Below are 14,780 nucleotides of genomic sequence, written 5' to 3' on the forward strand. Positions count from 1 at the left end.
TTAATACTTGGTTGCAAATCCTTTGCAGTCAATGACAGCCTGAAGTCTGGAACCCATAGACATCACCAGACGCTGGGTTTCGTTCCTGGTGATGCTCTGCCAGGCCTCTACTGCAACTGTCTTCAGTTCCTGCTTGTTCTTGGGGCATTTTCCCTTCAGTTTTGTCTTTAGCAAGTGAAATGCATGCTCAATTGGATTTAGGTCAGGTGATTGACTTGGCCATTGCAGAACATTCCACTTATTTGCCTTAAAAAACTCTTTGGTTGCTTTCGCAGTATGCTTCGGGTCATTGTCCATCTGCACTGTGAAGCGCCGTCCTATGAGTTCTGAAGCATTTGGCTGAATCTGAGCAGATAATATTGCCCGAAACACTTCAGAATTCATCCTACTGCTTTTGTCAGCAGTCACATCATCGATAAATACAAGGGAACCAGTTCCATTGGCAGCCATACATGCCCACGCCATAACACTACCTCCACCGTGCTTCACTGATGAGGTGGTATGCTTTGGATCATGAGCAGTTCCTTCCCTTCTCCATACTCTTCTCTTCCCATCATTCTGGTACAAGTTGATCTTGGTCTCATCTGTACATAGGATGTTGTTCCAGAACTGTACAGGCTCTTTTAGATGTTTTTTGGCAAACTCTCGAATGTGCATATATTACTGTAGATAATGTTTATTTAAACCTCCAGAATTGAGTCTGTTGTGTCTAACCAGACATCCTCCTCTAACAGTGTTCCACTGGAAGCCCAGCCCCCAACTTGATTAGACTCCTCCCACTCCGGTCCCACTAGTAGTACTGTGACCCAGATTTCTTCATCACATTGGCAGAGAGATGACCCCCACCCCCCCCACCCCCCAAGCTCTAGGGACTCACTATCACCCCCAGGCCTGACATGTATCAGCACACATAGAGATACACAGACACACTGCACTACACACTCATGTATAGAAATACACACACATGTATAGAAATACACACTCATGTATAGAAATACACACTCATGTATAGAAATACACACACATGTATAGAAATACACACTCATGTATAGAAATACACACTCATGTATAGAAATACACACACATGTATAGATATACAACACACACACACACCCAACAGTGACAGTCATTTCCTTGTATGGCGAGAAGTCAGCAGAGTGGTGCTGCAGCATAGAATCATAAGACAAATGGCCAATCTGTTATGGCGAGTGTCATATGCCCAGTGGTCGAGTTCACTGTCCTCTCCCCTGTGTTCATTTAGCCTGACATCAGCTCCTACATGACAGGAAAACACACAAAAGGGTTCTGATCTGGATTAGCAATCTTCTTCACAGCGTCAGATGTAGTGGCGTATGACTAGTTTGTATTTATGGAGGCCTGCTCCTCAACTGTTTGATTTCCCATTGTGGGTTGTTGTTTTGTGAGAGTGGTGTTTGTCCCTGGTTCCCTCGTGCTCTGTCCAGTATGAAATCCTTCCATTCCCTGGAGACTTCTCTCCAGTGTTCTGCCGATAGAAATGTGCGTTTGTTTATTAGAGTTGAAGGTATTTATTTAGTTTGTCTAAGGAAATGGAAAAAGATGGTCTCAGCCTAGTTCTAAAAAGATCCTGGGAAGAGGGGGGGATGTAGGCGGTCAGAGCAATGTTGAAGCTCTCCAGCTGCAGGCAGACAGACGGGCAGACATGCGTGTAGTCAGAAAGACAAGACAGACAGGCAGACAGACAGACGGGCAGACATGCGTGTAGTCAGAAAGACAAGACAGACAGGCAGACAGACAAACAACAACAAACAAACAGGCTGACAGATGGCGAGGTGGAAAGAGAAGAGGGTTGGGGAAACTGGCTTTGTGCCTCCCTCTCTTCTGAGGAGAGTATCTCAACCTCTACCTTCCCCTGTACAGAGAGAACACCTCTAGTCATGGAGGCCTGCCAGCAAAGACCTGTTTGTCCTCACCCCACACAGACTTCATCCTTTACACAACACTAGGCTTCCCAACTATTACTGCACATACTGATATATTTATCCCTGAATTTCAATTAAAATAGTTTTGCTCTGATGAGTTTCTAATGGGTATGTGAACCAGTAAAAAAAGAAAGAAAAAAAAGATTAATTTGCTTTCTAGTAAGAGCAAAAAGCAATACAGCCGCGTTTGGATGCTGTCAAGCCATGATGTACGAGCGTCTATTAGGACGGTGAATCTTCAAGACCACATTGAGGATCCAAAAGGACGGAGGAGTGTTGAACGGCAGGACTGACATCCAATCCGGGGCTTTCCTCACATGGGTGAAGTGGCAGGGTATAGAAAGGGGCGGGATCTAGGGATGTAGCCATGATGGAGGAGGAAGGGAAAGCCTCTGGCTCCGCCTCCTCCTCGCCCCGCCTCCCTCTCCCAGTCCTCCGCACTGCAGGTGCCGATGACCTCCACATCCACCCCCTCCCCCCCCCCCCGGACCCCTCTCTCCGCTCCCCAGTCACTAGGCTTCTAACCAGGCTGCCTAGAGGGGAGCCATGACCACACTCCACCAGCTCCTGTTTTTCACCAGCCATGCTTGTGTAATCACACCATCTTAATGAGGCTCTGCACATTCGACCATCATGAAAGTTTGCTGCATCGAGCAGTGAGGAAGTGACCTTCTCTGCTTGGACGGGACTGACTCATGACTTGCTGTCCGGGTCTCAGGCTAGCAGTCTGACACTGTGCTGGACAACCACTAAGGGCAGTTGGGTTCAATTACACAGGCCATAAAACAAGCCAAAACAGAGGGCAGCTCTGTGTTCCAGCCAGCCCGCACCGCAGCATTGAAGCGGGGGCGCGTGAATAACAACGGCATGCTCAGCCTGCTCTCCAGCCCCCCAGTCTTTGTTTGTCCTCAAACACAACTCACCACACTTCAGTCACCTCGCTTAACACTGCTCCACAGACATGGTGTGAGGGGTGCGTTGAATTCGATGAGGTGGGCGGAACGCACCATGAAATGCAGTTATTTCCTTTATGAAATGCGCATGGAGTGAACAACAAGTTGTTGTTGTTTTTTGGTGCTGTTTGTGTAAATCTATCATTTGGGCAGCAAGGCGTGGATTACGGTGCATTATAATGAGTGCGCGAGGAAGCTTTATCTGGGACGGGCCGTGATGTGCGGCGGAGGAGGAGGGGGGGCGGGGGGGTCGACGACGACGACACACAATCCTGTAATGCAGGTTCAGCCACATGCTCAGAGGTCAGTGCTGGTCAGAGTTACGTTCACTGGTTAAACCTTTAAACCTCCTTACAAAGATCCCCGCCATGTTGATGTTACGTGTTTTGTTTGCTGCTTTCAACAGCTGGGGCACCAGCCAAATTCCTCTTAAGTATTTGGAACAGGTTTGTGTGTCACACGTCTCTTTAGGGTGTGGTTGTGTGTGTGTGTGTGTACAGGACTGTGTTTAAGTCCTTGCGTGCATGCTTTGGAAATGGTGTGCTGTTGTATGAATGTGCGGCTCAAAGAGGTTGCCCTGGAGCACTGCTAGAAGACTAGTTTAACCTCCCCAAACCCTGACCTTTTAACCATACTGTTGAAAAACATCAGGCCGCTTCAGTTCAACTCCTGCTTTTCTGCCTCATATTTTCACCTCACATCCTGTCAAATGTCACATGTTCCAGAATAAAGCGGCACAGATACATAGTTCGATTCCTATTTGTATCTGAATTCACTAACACTGAGTATGCTAGTCGCTGTCCTGAACGCAACCCTGACTCCCATCCCGCTCTCTCCAGGGCCACTGAGAAGATCCTGGCCAGAGCGCGTCAGCTGGTGGACGTCAAGAAGGACGACGGCTTCTCAGCTCTGCACCTGGCGGCCCTCAACAACCACAGAGACGTGGCTGAGATCCTCATGAAGGAGGTGGGTCTGGAGTCCGGTCCCTGGCCTGTTCCTTGTGTTTAATTTCCCCCCTCTGGAGCCGTCGCTAGTACAACCCTAGTTGCACCCTCTCTCACGCTGACCGACAGAACGGGTTTGGCTCGAGCATCTCGTCTCTCAGGACACTCCGCTAACAGGAGCCCCCGTCTCTCCCCCCCGTCTCTCCCCCCCCCCAGGGCCGCTGTGACGTCAACATCCGCAACAACCGCCACCAGACGCCCCTGCAGCTGGCGGTGACGCAAGGCCACGGGGACCTGCTGCAGCTGCTGGTGGCCGAGGGGGCCGACGTCAACGTGGAGGACGAGGACGGCGACACGGCCATGCACGTGGCTCTGAGCCGGCCGCAGCTGGCCAACGCCACGCTGGCCCCCGCCGCCGCGCCCCTCGCCATCCCCGCCACCACCACCAACGCCCCCCCGGCCCCCCTGGGGGGCGAGGGCTCCTCCTCACTCTACTGCCGGGTAAGGAGGGGTGGGAGGGAGAGAGAGGGGGGGGTTATTCCCTCGCCAGAAGGCGGACCGCCCCCTTAGCTGTCCTCATATCACGTGTGCCAGTTGGACCACTGCCATACAATCCTCAGCTTTACAGTGACGCAGTGTTTACTTATCTGATGAGTGGGTGAGCTGATGGATGCAAGGACCCACCTTTCCGATGCGAAGGAAAGTGCTCTTTGGGGGGAAAAGAACTTGATGAATTAGTGATTCTTGATAGCAAACCAGTGTTTGTTTAACTGTTGGTGCCGGAGCCACTGAAGGGCATCCTCTTCAGTCAGGATGACCCCAAACACTGCAGCTCTCTCAACAATGCTGGACACGTGCCAGGCATGGTCAGACTAAAGGGGAACACTCACACACACACATTCAGGCCTTCTCAAGGTAGCCAGCCTAAGCGCTGTGTATTCACATTTGTGTGTGTGGGGGAGGGGGAGTTCTCAGGATTTGATTGGATAGGGCTTGTCCATAGTGCTCTTTGTGGGTCATCAAGTTCATGTCTCCATTTCCATCATTGTTTGTGCTGTTGAATAGTGAGATTGTCCTTGATGGCCCCTTTCTATTGGCTGAACAGATGTCCAGCTTGCTTTTTAAGTACTGCTAATTGATACTATTACTACGATCAGTTAGTGGGTTGTTGAGGTAACATTAATCTGACTGGACAGCATCTGCGTCCGCACAGTTACGTCCTTGCAAGCGTCCAATCGGATTCCTCAGTTTTTTGTGTAACTCTCCCTCCTCCTCTCCCCTTCCGTGGGCAGTTGAGTGGTTCGGGATTGCTGGGGAACACAGAGCTGAGCGTGGGTGCTGCCATTGCCTGCTTCCTGGCGCAGGAAGGCGCCGACATTAACTACGCCAACCACAAAGGCAAGAGTCCGTTAGACCTGGTGGCAGATAGTGCTGTGCTGCAACTCATCAAGAACTTCTCCGAGAAGCACAGGTACTTGATTACTCTCTGCTTCGTTTCCCATCAATACACTTAACTCCGACTGAAACACTGCTGAAGTTAGAATTTGGGGCTGGTTCTAGAACTAAAAGCACGACACAAAATGTCACAATGAAGTTGAAATCCTTAATTGGATATCAAGACATTTCTAGATGATATCGAGGATGTTTTAATGGATGCTGGTTCACGGTTGGTTCCCGTCCTCCAGGTTGCAGAGGCTGCAGGCCATCACGTGTGGCCAGAGCCTGAGCAGTGGCAGTCTGCGGCGGGTCCACACCACACCCAACACCATGACCAACCTGGCCATGCCCGCCCCTCCAGGGCCCAGCGAGTGCCTCATCTGCTCTGAGCTGGCCCTGCTCATTCTCTTCTGCCCCTGCCAGCACAGCGTCGCCTGCGAAGGTCTGTCTGTGTCCGTGTCCGTCTGTCTGTCTGTGTGTGTGTGTGTGTGTGCTCTCATCACATTAAAATCACCTCTGAGTAAGCCAAGCCTGTATGCCTTACCTTTCTCCAGAGTGTGCCCATCGAATGAAGAAATGCATCAAATGCCAGGTCACAATCACCAAGAAAATAAGACAAGGTAATACACAAGTGAACCCCCCCCCCCCCCCCTTGCAGATTTGACGTGTCCCCATGCCTGTCAGGGGTGTGTCTCATGACCGTGTGTGTACCCCTCCCCTCCTCAGACCAGACAGAGGTGGACTGCAGCCCGGTCTCTGAGAACTCGGAGCAGCACAACCTGCTGGAGCAGCTGCAGTGTCGCTACCGGCAGATGGAGGAGCGCATCACCTGCCCCATCTGCATCGACAACCACATCAAGCTGGTCTTCCAGTGCGGGCACGCCTCCTGCATCGACTGCAGCGCCGCGCTCAAGACCTGCCCCATCTGCCGGCAGACCATCCGGGAGCGCATCCAGCTCTTCGTCTGACCTTTGACCCCCCCCTCTCCTATCGCCCGTCTTCTTTCCCACCAACCCCCATACCACCACCACCACAACCCGTTTCTCAAAGGTCCCTTCTCTCCCGCCCGCCAGTTGAGTTGTGAGGGACCACGTGGGTGACTGGTCTGTGGGCGATGATATTCAGCCATGCTAGCGGCCGTCCGTGTCTCTGTCCCTGGTGGTGAGTAGCTCTCTGTCACCTGCGCTGCGTCACGTGGAGCGGCTCCACACCAGCCTGTTCTCCAAGGTTCCCACGCCGTGTTGTGTTTGAACTAGTCTTGCACGGGACAGGACACCGTCGTGCTAACTGTGTTGCTGCCCGCCACTGCATGGAAAAAAAGGTTTGTCCCCTCTTGACGAGCGACAGCTGTGGAGCAGCTTGGGTCGGATCATGTGAGGAGAGGGTGACGTGCTCATCCCTTCTCTCTCATTGGTGCCCAGGGAGGAAGTCTCTCCACCAATAGGGTTGAAGTCCCTCCCAGGTGAGGCTGTCTTCCCACCTTCTGAACCCCCCCTCCCTACCTTTGCTGCTTAAAGTGGATGTCTCCCCCCCCCTCCCCCACACACACACCCGCCTGTCTTGCCTCCCCTGTTTACAAAGCTGCAGAGAAACAGTCTGATGTCTAACACCCCCCCCCCCCCCCCCCCCTTGACTCCTGTGAATTCTGTTTGCTCTTGTTTGTATCAAGCTCTTTGTAATCAGTGTTAGTCTCTGGAGAGGGTGATGGTATAACTAAAGGCTCTCTGTATAGTCCTTTCCCTCTCGTCTGTATGCAGGGGGAAACCCTTTATATGCATGAGTATATGCATACTGTAAAGCTGAAAAGACTTTGTGTGTTGTGGGTTTTTGGTTACATTTGTGGTTCTATGTAATGGTAATTAGTACATATTTATTTATGTCTGAAAGGTGTTTCTATTTAGCAATGTCTTATTATTTTTTATGTTTGCTTGGCAACAAGGATTTTTCTGCTTAAACGCACCCCAAGCCTATGTCCTCTACTCAGGGTCTAGAATCATTGAAAGCACTTGCAAAACTGCAAAAGGTTGTGAAACGGTTTAAAAGTCAACTCCCTTTTTTACATGTAGAGTTGTCCAGACAATTTTGGTGTGCGTTCACCAAAGGAAAATTAATTTAACTCAACAGAAACAGACACGAACGTTGGTTCAACGGCAAAATCTCATCTAGCTCACTTCAACCTTACCTTTAATGCTTAGTTATACAATGAATGTTTATCATATTGTAGTGGTTTCCTTTATAAATAGTGCAAGTCATTATCCTTACACCATCACTCAGCACATATAGAGCACCGCTTGGTTTTGTAGCTTCTCCGCTTCACATCGAAAGCATGATCTGCGACCTCTGAAGCCTGCCTGAAGAGGGGGTGTCTGCAGTCCTGTGTGGGCTACATGGGAAGGGTGCTAGCTGTGTGCTAGCATCATCTTGATAACCCCGCTCCACACCTCAGGTCAGCTTCAGACTCTGTGTCTGGAGGCAGGTGGGCTCGCTGCATGAAGGAACGTCACCATAACCACTAATGAAAACAGAATAGAAAGGAGTACAAGACAACACGGTGGGAACTCCACCAAATCAGAGCCAAACATCTCATTTTGGTTCATCAAATCATAAAGGCGAATAAGGCCATCGGTTTTCTTTTCATGTCGGATGTTTCGCTTTGATGCAGATGTATTGTAAACATTTTAAATTAGAAGGACAGGAATAATTCTGTGTTGCATCTATAGTTAACGTCCCGCATCCTTGTCAAGCCTACTTAGAAGATGTCCTTCCTCTGTCCACATTTTTGGCAAGCATTTTGGATTGTATTTCATTTCATTCTTTGTAATATTTAGGTTGTTTTCAGAAGGGCTTATGCATTTAAGACAAAATTGTATCTATTTTATTCTATTTAATTTTTTCTATTGTAAACTTCCAGAGTGGGGTTTTTGTAGATCCCAGATTTGGGAGAGCCAATATTAAGATGTACATTTGAATGTCAGAAAATGTAACCTGTTTTACTCTGCCTTTTTGTGGAAAGGTTGTGAAGATTTTCATGAGAAGGAGACAGCGAGGGAGAGTGAGAGAAAAAGGAAGGTTTATTGTGAAGGTTTACTCACGAGAAGTACCACTGCACCAGTGCCAAATTTGTCAAAGGATGTGCACATGCCTGCACGCCCTATTACTATGCTGAACTGAGCCTATACAAGGTTAAAGGCACTAAAACTAAGTAACTAAAGCCCATCAGTTAAACTGGTGGCTCCCTTACTTGGCTTTCAAATACATTGGTCCTTTTCTCTCCAAAGACTGTCAGCTGATTTGTCCGTTGAGCAGTAGAATGACTAGTGTCTGAGGGTCCGTTAATACTGCTTAGAAAGTTGGGATGACAGTGTGTAGTTTTAACATCCTCTGTGTCCATCCAGCAGAGGTATCAAAGTATCAAACCAACACGGACACAGTCCTGCTCACCCCGACTAACAACAGATGTCTCGGAACAGTTTTCCAAAATCCATATAATCAATCCCATTTTTGTATGGCACATAAAGAATTTAAAGAAGCATTTCTTATGCCTTGTCAAAATAACTAGAGATAATTTTCAAAATTATTTTCTGGTGCTACAAGGTTGGTCAAGCAAGTACAGTGTGCACAGGCAATAATGTTAAGAAGAACTTGGAGGTTTGAGGTTTTTACAAGAGGATTGCATTAGAAAAAGCATTACATAAAATACTATTAAAGCAACAGATGTTACTATTGGTGTTTGTACAGTACAGCTCTTGGAGTGCTCATGTTGGCCTTACTGTCCATTCCTCCTTTTGTTGATGTTTTTTTTTTCAGTTGTATTCTGTACTAAAATATTTTGCAATAAATATGGAACTGTTTTATAAGGACACAGATTGCCTGTTAATTAATAGTTTATTAGTCAGTGCATGCCCAGCTTAGTTTACTCGACAGTTCATCTTTAAGGCCTTGTAAGAGCAGCTTTTCAAACAACAGTAATGTCATGCTGTCATAAACTTTACAAGCAAACCTATGTTAACAAAAGACATCACATGTATTAACTTTCTATTTCTGAACCATTTATAGGTGACAGAGAAAAGATGCGTCTAAACTAAGTAAATGCTGCATTGTGCCAGTTCTTAGTCCTAATTGTTTTACAGCCCAGATGGCTTTGGCATATGACAATCTTCCCTGAGAAGGTGATGACAGCTTTGCAGACTGGAACACGCACACACAACGGCCACATCCTCAGGGAATCTCGGCCTCAAGATGACCACGGACCCCGTTGTGGATTTATCATGTTAATTTAGTTAGATTTGTTGTGAATTCTGTACATTTATTCCATGACGGCTACGGAAATACTGGACACTGATGTCAGTCACCGGTAGCCAGGAACCATTTCATTCCAAGTAGAATTGTTGTACTCATTATGAAATCTGGCTAAACTTGCATTGACGTTATCCTTCGGGGGAGAAACGTGTACAAACATGTAGATGAGATTAGAGCCAGACCAGAAGAGCCGGATGATGGGTTTGATGAGCAATGATAGAAATCCAGACAAAACATTGCCAAAGTGCCTCTTATTCCCAGCTCAGTGTCTGTGCTTTAGTGGGTCAATTATTTCTCTCTGCTGCAGAGAGATGGCAGGCTAGTGCTTAGACTAGCTCCACATGGGCCCTTATGAGATATGACAGACCAACAGAAACCTCATGTCTTTTTCATCAGAAGCAGATCAGTCCCCTGACTGTGCAGTGTTTGTTTGACAATAAGCAGACCCAATGAAGACCTGTGTCAGAGGAAGCTACTGCAGAACAAAAACAACTGCCTTAAGATGGGGTCAATCATTTTCAATAGGAGTCAATTAACTTTGCCTTGATGACTCAATTGAAATGGAAGAGAACCGTGGAAATACAGTGGAGAGGTGTAGAACACCTGGTGTCTCAAGATGTTAGTGCAGTGAGGTGGACCTACAGTAATAAAGACATATATTAAGGAAGAATGAGGAAATACTTCGTTTATCATAAAGATTGGAAAAAAAAGGAAATTCTGATTGCTTCTTCACTCTGACAGGATAAAATATCAAATCTGTAGAAGGCAGATGGTGCTCTCTAGTGGTGTTTGGGAGCTACAACAGCTGACTAGCCATCACCATAGTGAGGAAAGCAAATGCCCAATAGAGGGAGTCGTTTTTATGATTAGGGTTCAACCAACACAAATCATTAAGGGACACCTGTTCACACACCCAACGTTTATGATCTCTCGTTCATGTTTAACTTTGTGTTTTTTTTGTTGATGTTTACATAAATGTAACAACTATGTATGGTGGCACAAATGTGGCACAAAGTGAGTAGGTAAAGCTACCACTTTCATGCTCAATATTATAGTTTAATTCGAACTTATTTTGCCATGTAATGTTTTCACATGGTCATGCAACTGTTGGCCACAAGGTCACATCAACTACCATGTGACTACAAAGCACCTACTTAGGTAGGTAGGTACTTTACGAATCCCAGAAATAATTTGTGGAACAACAACACTGCAGTTACAAATCAACTGCTTTGTTGTTGCATGATTTAGTTACAGGCAGATGTCCCTGCCCCTTTGCCCTACACCCCTTCCCCATACTGTGCTTTCTTATGCTTTTGTACTATCCCTAAGACTTACCACCGTTTAATTAAATTGCATTTCCTATGCACACACTTTTTTTCTACTCTAGGTAATGCTATGTGGTTAGAGTATTAGTTGGTGTAGTTAATGTAACCTTAATGTAAAATGTTGGGGTACGCCCATCCTCACAGAACACGAGTGAACAAGTTCCAGTGGCAGCCTTACCAACACTACCTCCACCATGTTTAGCAAATAGTACTCTTTGGATCTGAGACATTTTGTTTTTCCATCACTCTCATCTGTCTTTGTTCCAGAACTCTCCAGGCTATTTTATGTGCTTTTTAGTCAACTGTAACCTGGCCTTACTGTTCTTCAGGCTTACTAGTTTTTCCAACTGTATAGTGCACCCTCTGAGGTTTTGGTAGCATGTTCATCCTTTAATAGACTAGGACACAATGTGTATATCCTGGAGGGTGTTTCTGATCTGCTGGGCTGTTGACAGGGACAGATGACTGCTGACAGGGAAGTATTCTGCACAATAGAGTGTCATCCGTTAGTATTCTTCCTTGGTGGATTGTTCTTGTTTTGATGCGTTGAATTCGTTTTCAACTTCAACAAATGTAATATTCTGACAAGGGGCGTACTTTTAAAAGAAAAGCTGCCAGAATGATTATCGATGAGAATACCTTCAAATCATCGCGAACCATCTGCTCTTTAACCTTACAGACATTGTGCTGGAAGACCAAACCAAAACACCACAGAATGGGTCGCTGTTGATGCTCACTGTGTGTGTGTGTGTGTGTGTGTGTGTGTGTGTGTGTGTGTGTGTGTGTGTGTGTGTGTGTGTGTGTGTGTGTGTGTGTGTGTGTGTGTGTGTGTGTGTGTGTGTGTGTGTGTGTGAAAGAGTCTATTGGGAGACAGCTGCAGTGTTTGCCATGACTTGCAGGTTGTTTTTCTCCTTCTCCCTGTTCTGTTCTGTAAAATTGGGTGGAGGAGGGACTTGGTTGCCAGGGTGGAAATCCCACTGATGCAATGTTGCCCAGTCTCAGTTTCTACTGTCACACGCACACACATGCACACGCATGCACACACAGGCACACAATGAGTCTTTTTTCTCTGAGTCTTTTTTACACAACCAGTCACCTTTGTCATCTTTGCTAGACACACCTAGAAGTCACACAGCGACAGTCAACGAAAGACCTCTCAAGTTCACAGCATTAGGCAAAATATACCTTCAGAGCAAGAGGAGTGGACTCTTTTCTACACAGCCACGCAAGCAGATTCTTGCCTACATCTCACTTAATTCCCAATGCAACAATCCCACCTTTGTAAGGGCCTATTTAATACCTTAAAAACCCACCCTTGCCAGGACTTGTGAGAGCAGGCAAGCCCACCCTTCATTGTGGGGACCTGCTGTTGGTTAGCCAAGGCTGTTGTTGGGGCTCAGAACATTGGTAGGAAGGTGGTCATTAGGCTGCCTATAGGTGAATGAAGCCCATCTGTACAGAGAGAGCACAGCAGATGGGTCTAAAAGAGAACACGCCAATTAAATCAACGGAGTTCAACTGGTTACACGATTTGTCCTCTGAGATCCTCTGAGGGCCACATGCGTTTGTCTACATAACTTGATGGGATAGTATAGTAAATCACAATAAACATGTCCATTCCGTTTGTCTTTAAGTACTTGTCTTAATCAACTTGACATGGTTTTTGGTTCTCTAAATTAAATGTACATGGTTCTTACAGGCTTTAGTTTCTAGACTGCTCTGTACATAAACAAAAAAGGGTGTGTCACCTAGGCAGTAATAATCATTATGGGATGCCACCCGAGGGCAGACTGGCCACAGGGAAGCAGGACTGTCTCCGGAGGACCTGAGAAGATTTGCGTGGGCTATGGAACCATACACTCGACTGTGACTGTGAGCATCAAGAGACTGTCCCAGTGAGGCCATGTTCCCTGGTAAAGTGGCCAGGAACGTTTCTTTTGTGTGTTTACCAGAGTATTCCGATCAGTCAAGAAAAACTCCAGGACCTTCTGTGGTCTGCATTGTGCAGTGCAGTTTGTCATTGCCTCTTGTGGATTTTGTCTTTCCAAACGTGATGGATGCAGGGTGTTTACCTTACTAGTTCTGCTACTGCATGTTGCTTTGCATTTTGGTTTGTTTTTTTATACAAGGGAAGTCCGGTAGAGACAAGACAGCACAGAGTACCCTTGTCGCCATGGCAAATGCCGCATCGGCTCAGTCTATGCAAAATTATTTGCATAGGAAAATGAAAGTGTAGGTTTGTAGGGTTAGAGTTGCTGAGGTTAACTTGTAATTCATGTCCACAACCTCCTAATTTGACATAAAATTGAAGCTATACTCATTTGATTCAACATGTTCTTTAAAAATCTAATTGTGTGGTCTGTTAATGTTGTATGTGTAGCCAGTGTAGATTGGTTACTCACTCCTCAGGTAGGCCTATGTATAGAGGCAACACGCGCTAGCTATATGCTAGCTTTTCATTGTCATAATGGTCACGCTTAAGGAGTGGGAGGTTGCGTGTTCGATCTCAGGTGTGGACGAACATAGGCCATGTACTTCCGACGGTGGCGCAACCACGTCTATTACATACGCATACAATTTTGTTTTTGTTGCTGCCGAATAGAAAACATTTTATACATATTCATAATTACACATATCTATAATGATACAATTATTGGTTTCTGAGACAAATGTAATTTAAAATAATAATTCCTTTAACCTTGCCAGTCTTTTTGAGATCAGATGATGACAAGATCGGGACACCGTGAAAATTTAGAGGGTGGACAGCTACTAATGATAAACTGTTACCCAATTCCTTAAGTCCTCGCCTGGTTACATACGGTGTGCACTTCTAACTTCTAAATGTAATAGTCTCCCTTTTCCCTTTCACCATAGATACAGACTATTTGCCTTTGATGCAAATACCAACCGAAGGAGGGTTGTAATAGCGGGGGAGGATGGGGCTGGGGAGAGAAGAGTTCCAGAAACATTTGAATCTCATTTGAACCAGAATAGGATTTCCTACAAATCCAATGGGCCATCTTAGTTCAAGAAAATCAGACAATTGTAAATTGGTTTGGGGTATTTTGTGCAAAACTGCAAAACATAAATTAACCTACAGTTTATAGTCAGGAAGTAGTCCAGTGGTTCATTGATAATAGTAACACAGCTCAATCATGTCATATAGTGATGATAAAAACTCTAGCGTTTAACATGACATGCACAACATGTACAAATGCATGCAGCCACACACACCTCTCCCACTCCTTTGAAGTGTGTTGTGTGTTGGCGTGGTCCATGTCTGCGTCCCCCCACATGAATAGAGTGAGGCCCTGTGCAGTTGGCAGCTGTTTCCTTTGAACGCCCAAAGACAAAAAGCCTTAAATCCACAGCCCCTCTTTCATGTGAGCATCTGATACCTGCCTTCCTCACCCCACTGTCACAGCACACAGGTCCAGGACCCCTGGGCCCCCAATCACCATGTTACTTTCCATAAAATGCTTCCCAAATGTACATGAAATATGTTCAATCTTCAAAATGTTCAAATGTTGTGTTTGTTTGTTGGATGTTTTGACAGGCAATATGAAAAGAACTACGAAACATTGGGCTGGAGAAGATCATGTGGAGATTACACAATAAAATAAACCACCAAGTTTCTAAATCCTTAAAAAAGTATATATATTCTAATTGCTGTATACCGAATACAGGGAGACAGGGGAGTTTAACACTAAAACCAATATACTGTACCTAAAGAAATTAAATAAAAATAAGATGAAAGCTAAAAATAGTTGTTTTGGAGAAAGAAAAAAGAAGTAGGCTTGTGGGTCATGTGTGATAACCCAAGCATTGGGCCCACCATGTGTCTGACAGCCTCCCTTACAG

General features: G+C 46.2%; 1 protein-coding gene across 4 annotated transcripts in view; it reads left to right on the plus strand.

The window, feature by feature from the left end:
- Positions 1 to 9,157, plus strand: part of mib2 (MIB E3 ubiquitin protein ligase 2) — a 32,374-nt gene extending 23,217 nt beyond the window's left edge. For all 4 annotated transcript variants that reach the window (XM_062459755.1, XM_062459756.1, XM_062459754.1 and 1 more), the window contains 6 exons: positions 3,754 to 3,880; positions 4,075 to 4,359; positions 5,151 to 5,329; positions 5,544 to 5,737; positions 5,850 to 5,915; positions 6,022 to 9,157. In XM_062459755.1, coding sequence (XP_062315739.1) covers positions 3,754 to 3,880; positions 4,075 to 4,359; positions 5,151 to 5,329; positions 5,544 to 5,737; positions 5,850 to 5,915; positions 6,022 to 6,263 — 1,093 coding nt within the window. In that variant the 3' untranslated portion in view covers positions 6,264 to 9,157. The remainder of the gene's footprint in view (positions 1 to 3,753; positions 3,881 to 4,074; positions 4,360 to 5,150; positions 5,330 to 5,543; positions 5,738 to 5,849; positions 5,916 to 6,021) is intronic.
- The last annotated feature ends 5,623 nt before the right edge of the window (positions 9,158 to 14,780 follow it).

Source organism: Osmerus eperlanus, chromosome 4 (assembly GCF_963692335.1).
Source record: "Osmerus eperlanus chromosome 4, fOsmEpe2.1, whole genome shotgun sequence".
In the NCBI taxonomy this organism is placed as follows: domain Eukaryota; kingdom Metazoa; phylum Chordata; class Actinopteri; order Osmeriformes; family Osmeridae; genus Osmerus; species Osmerus eperlanus.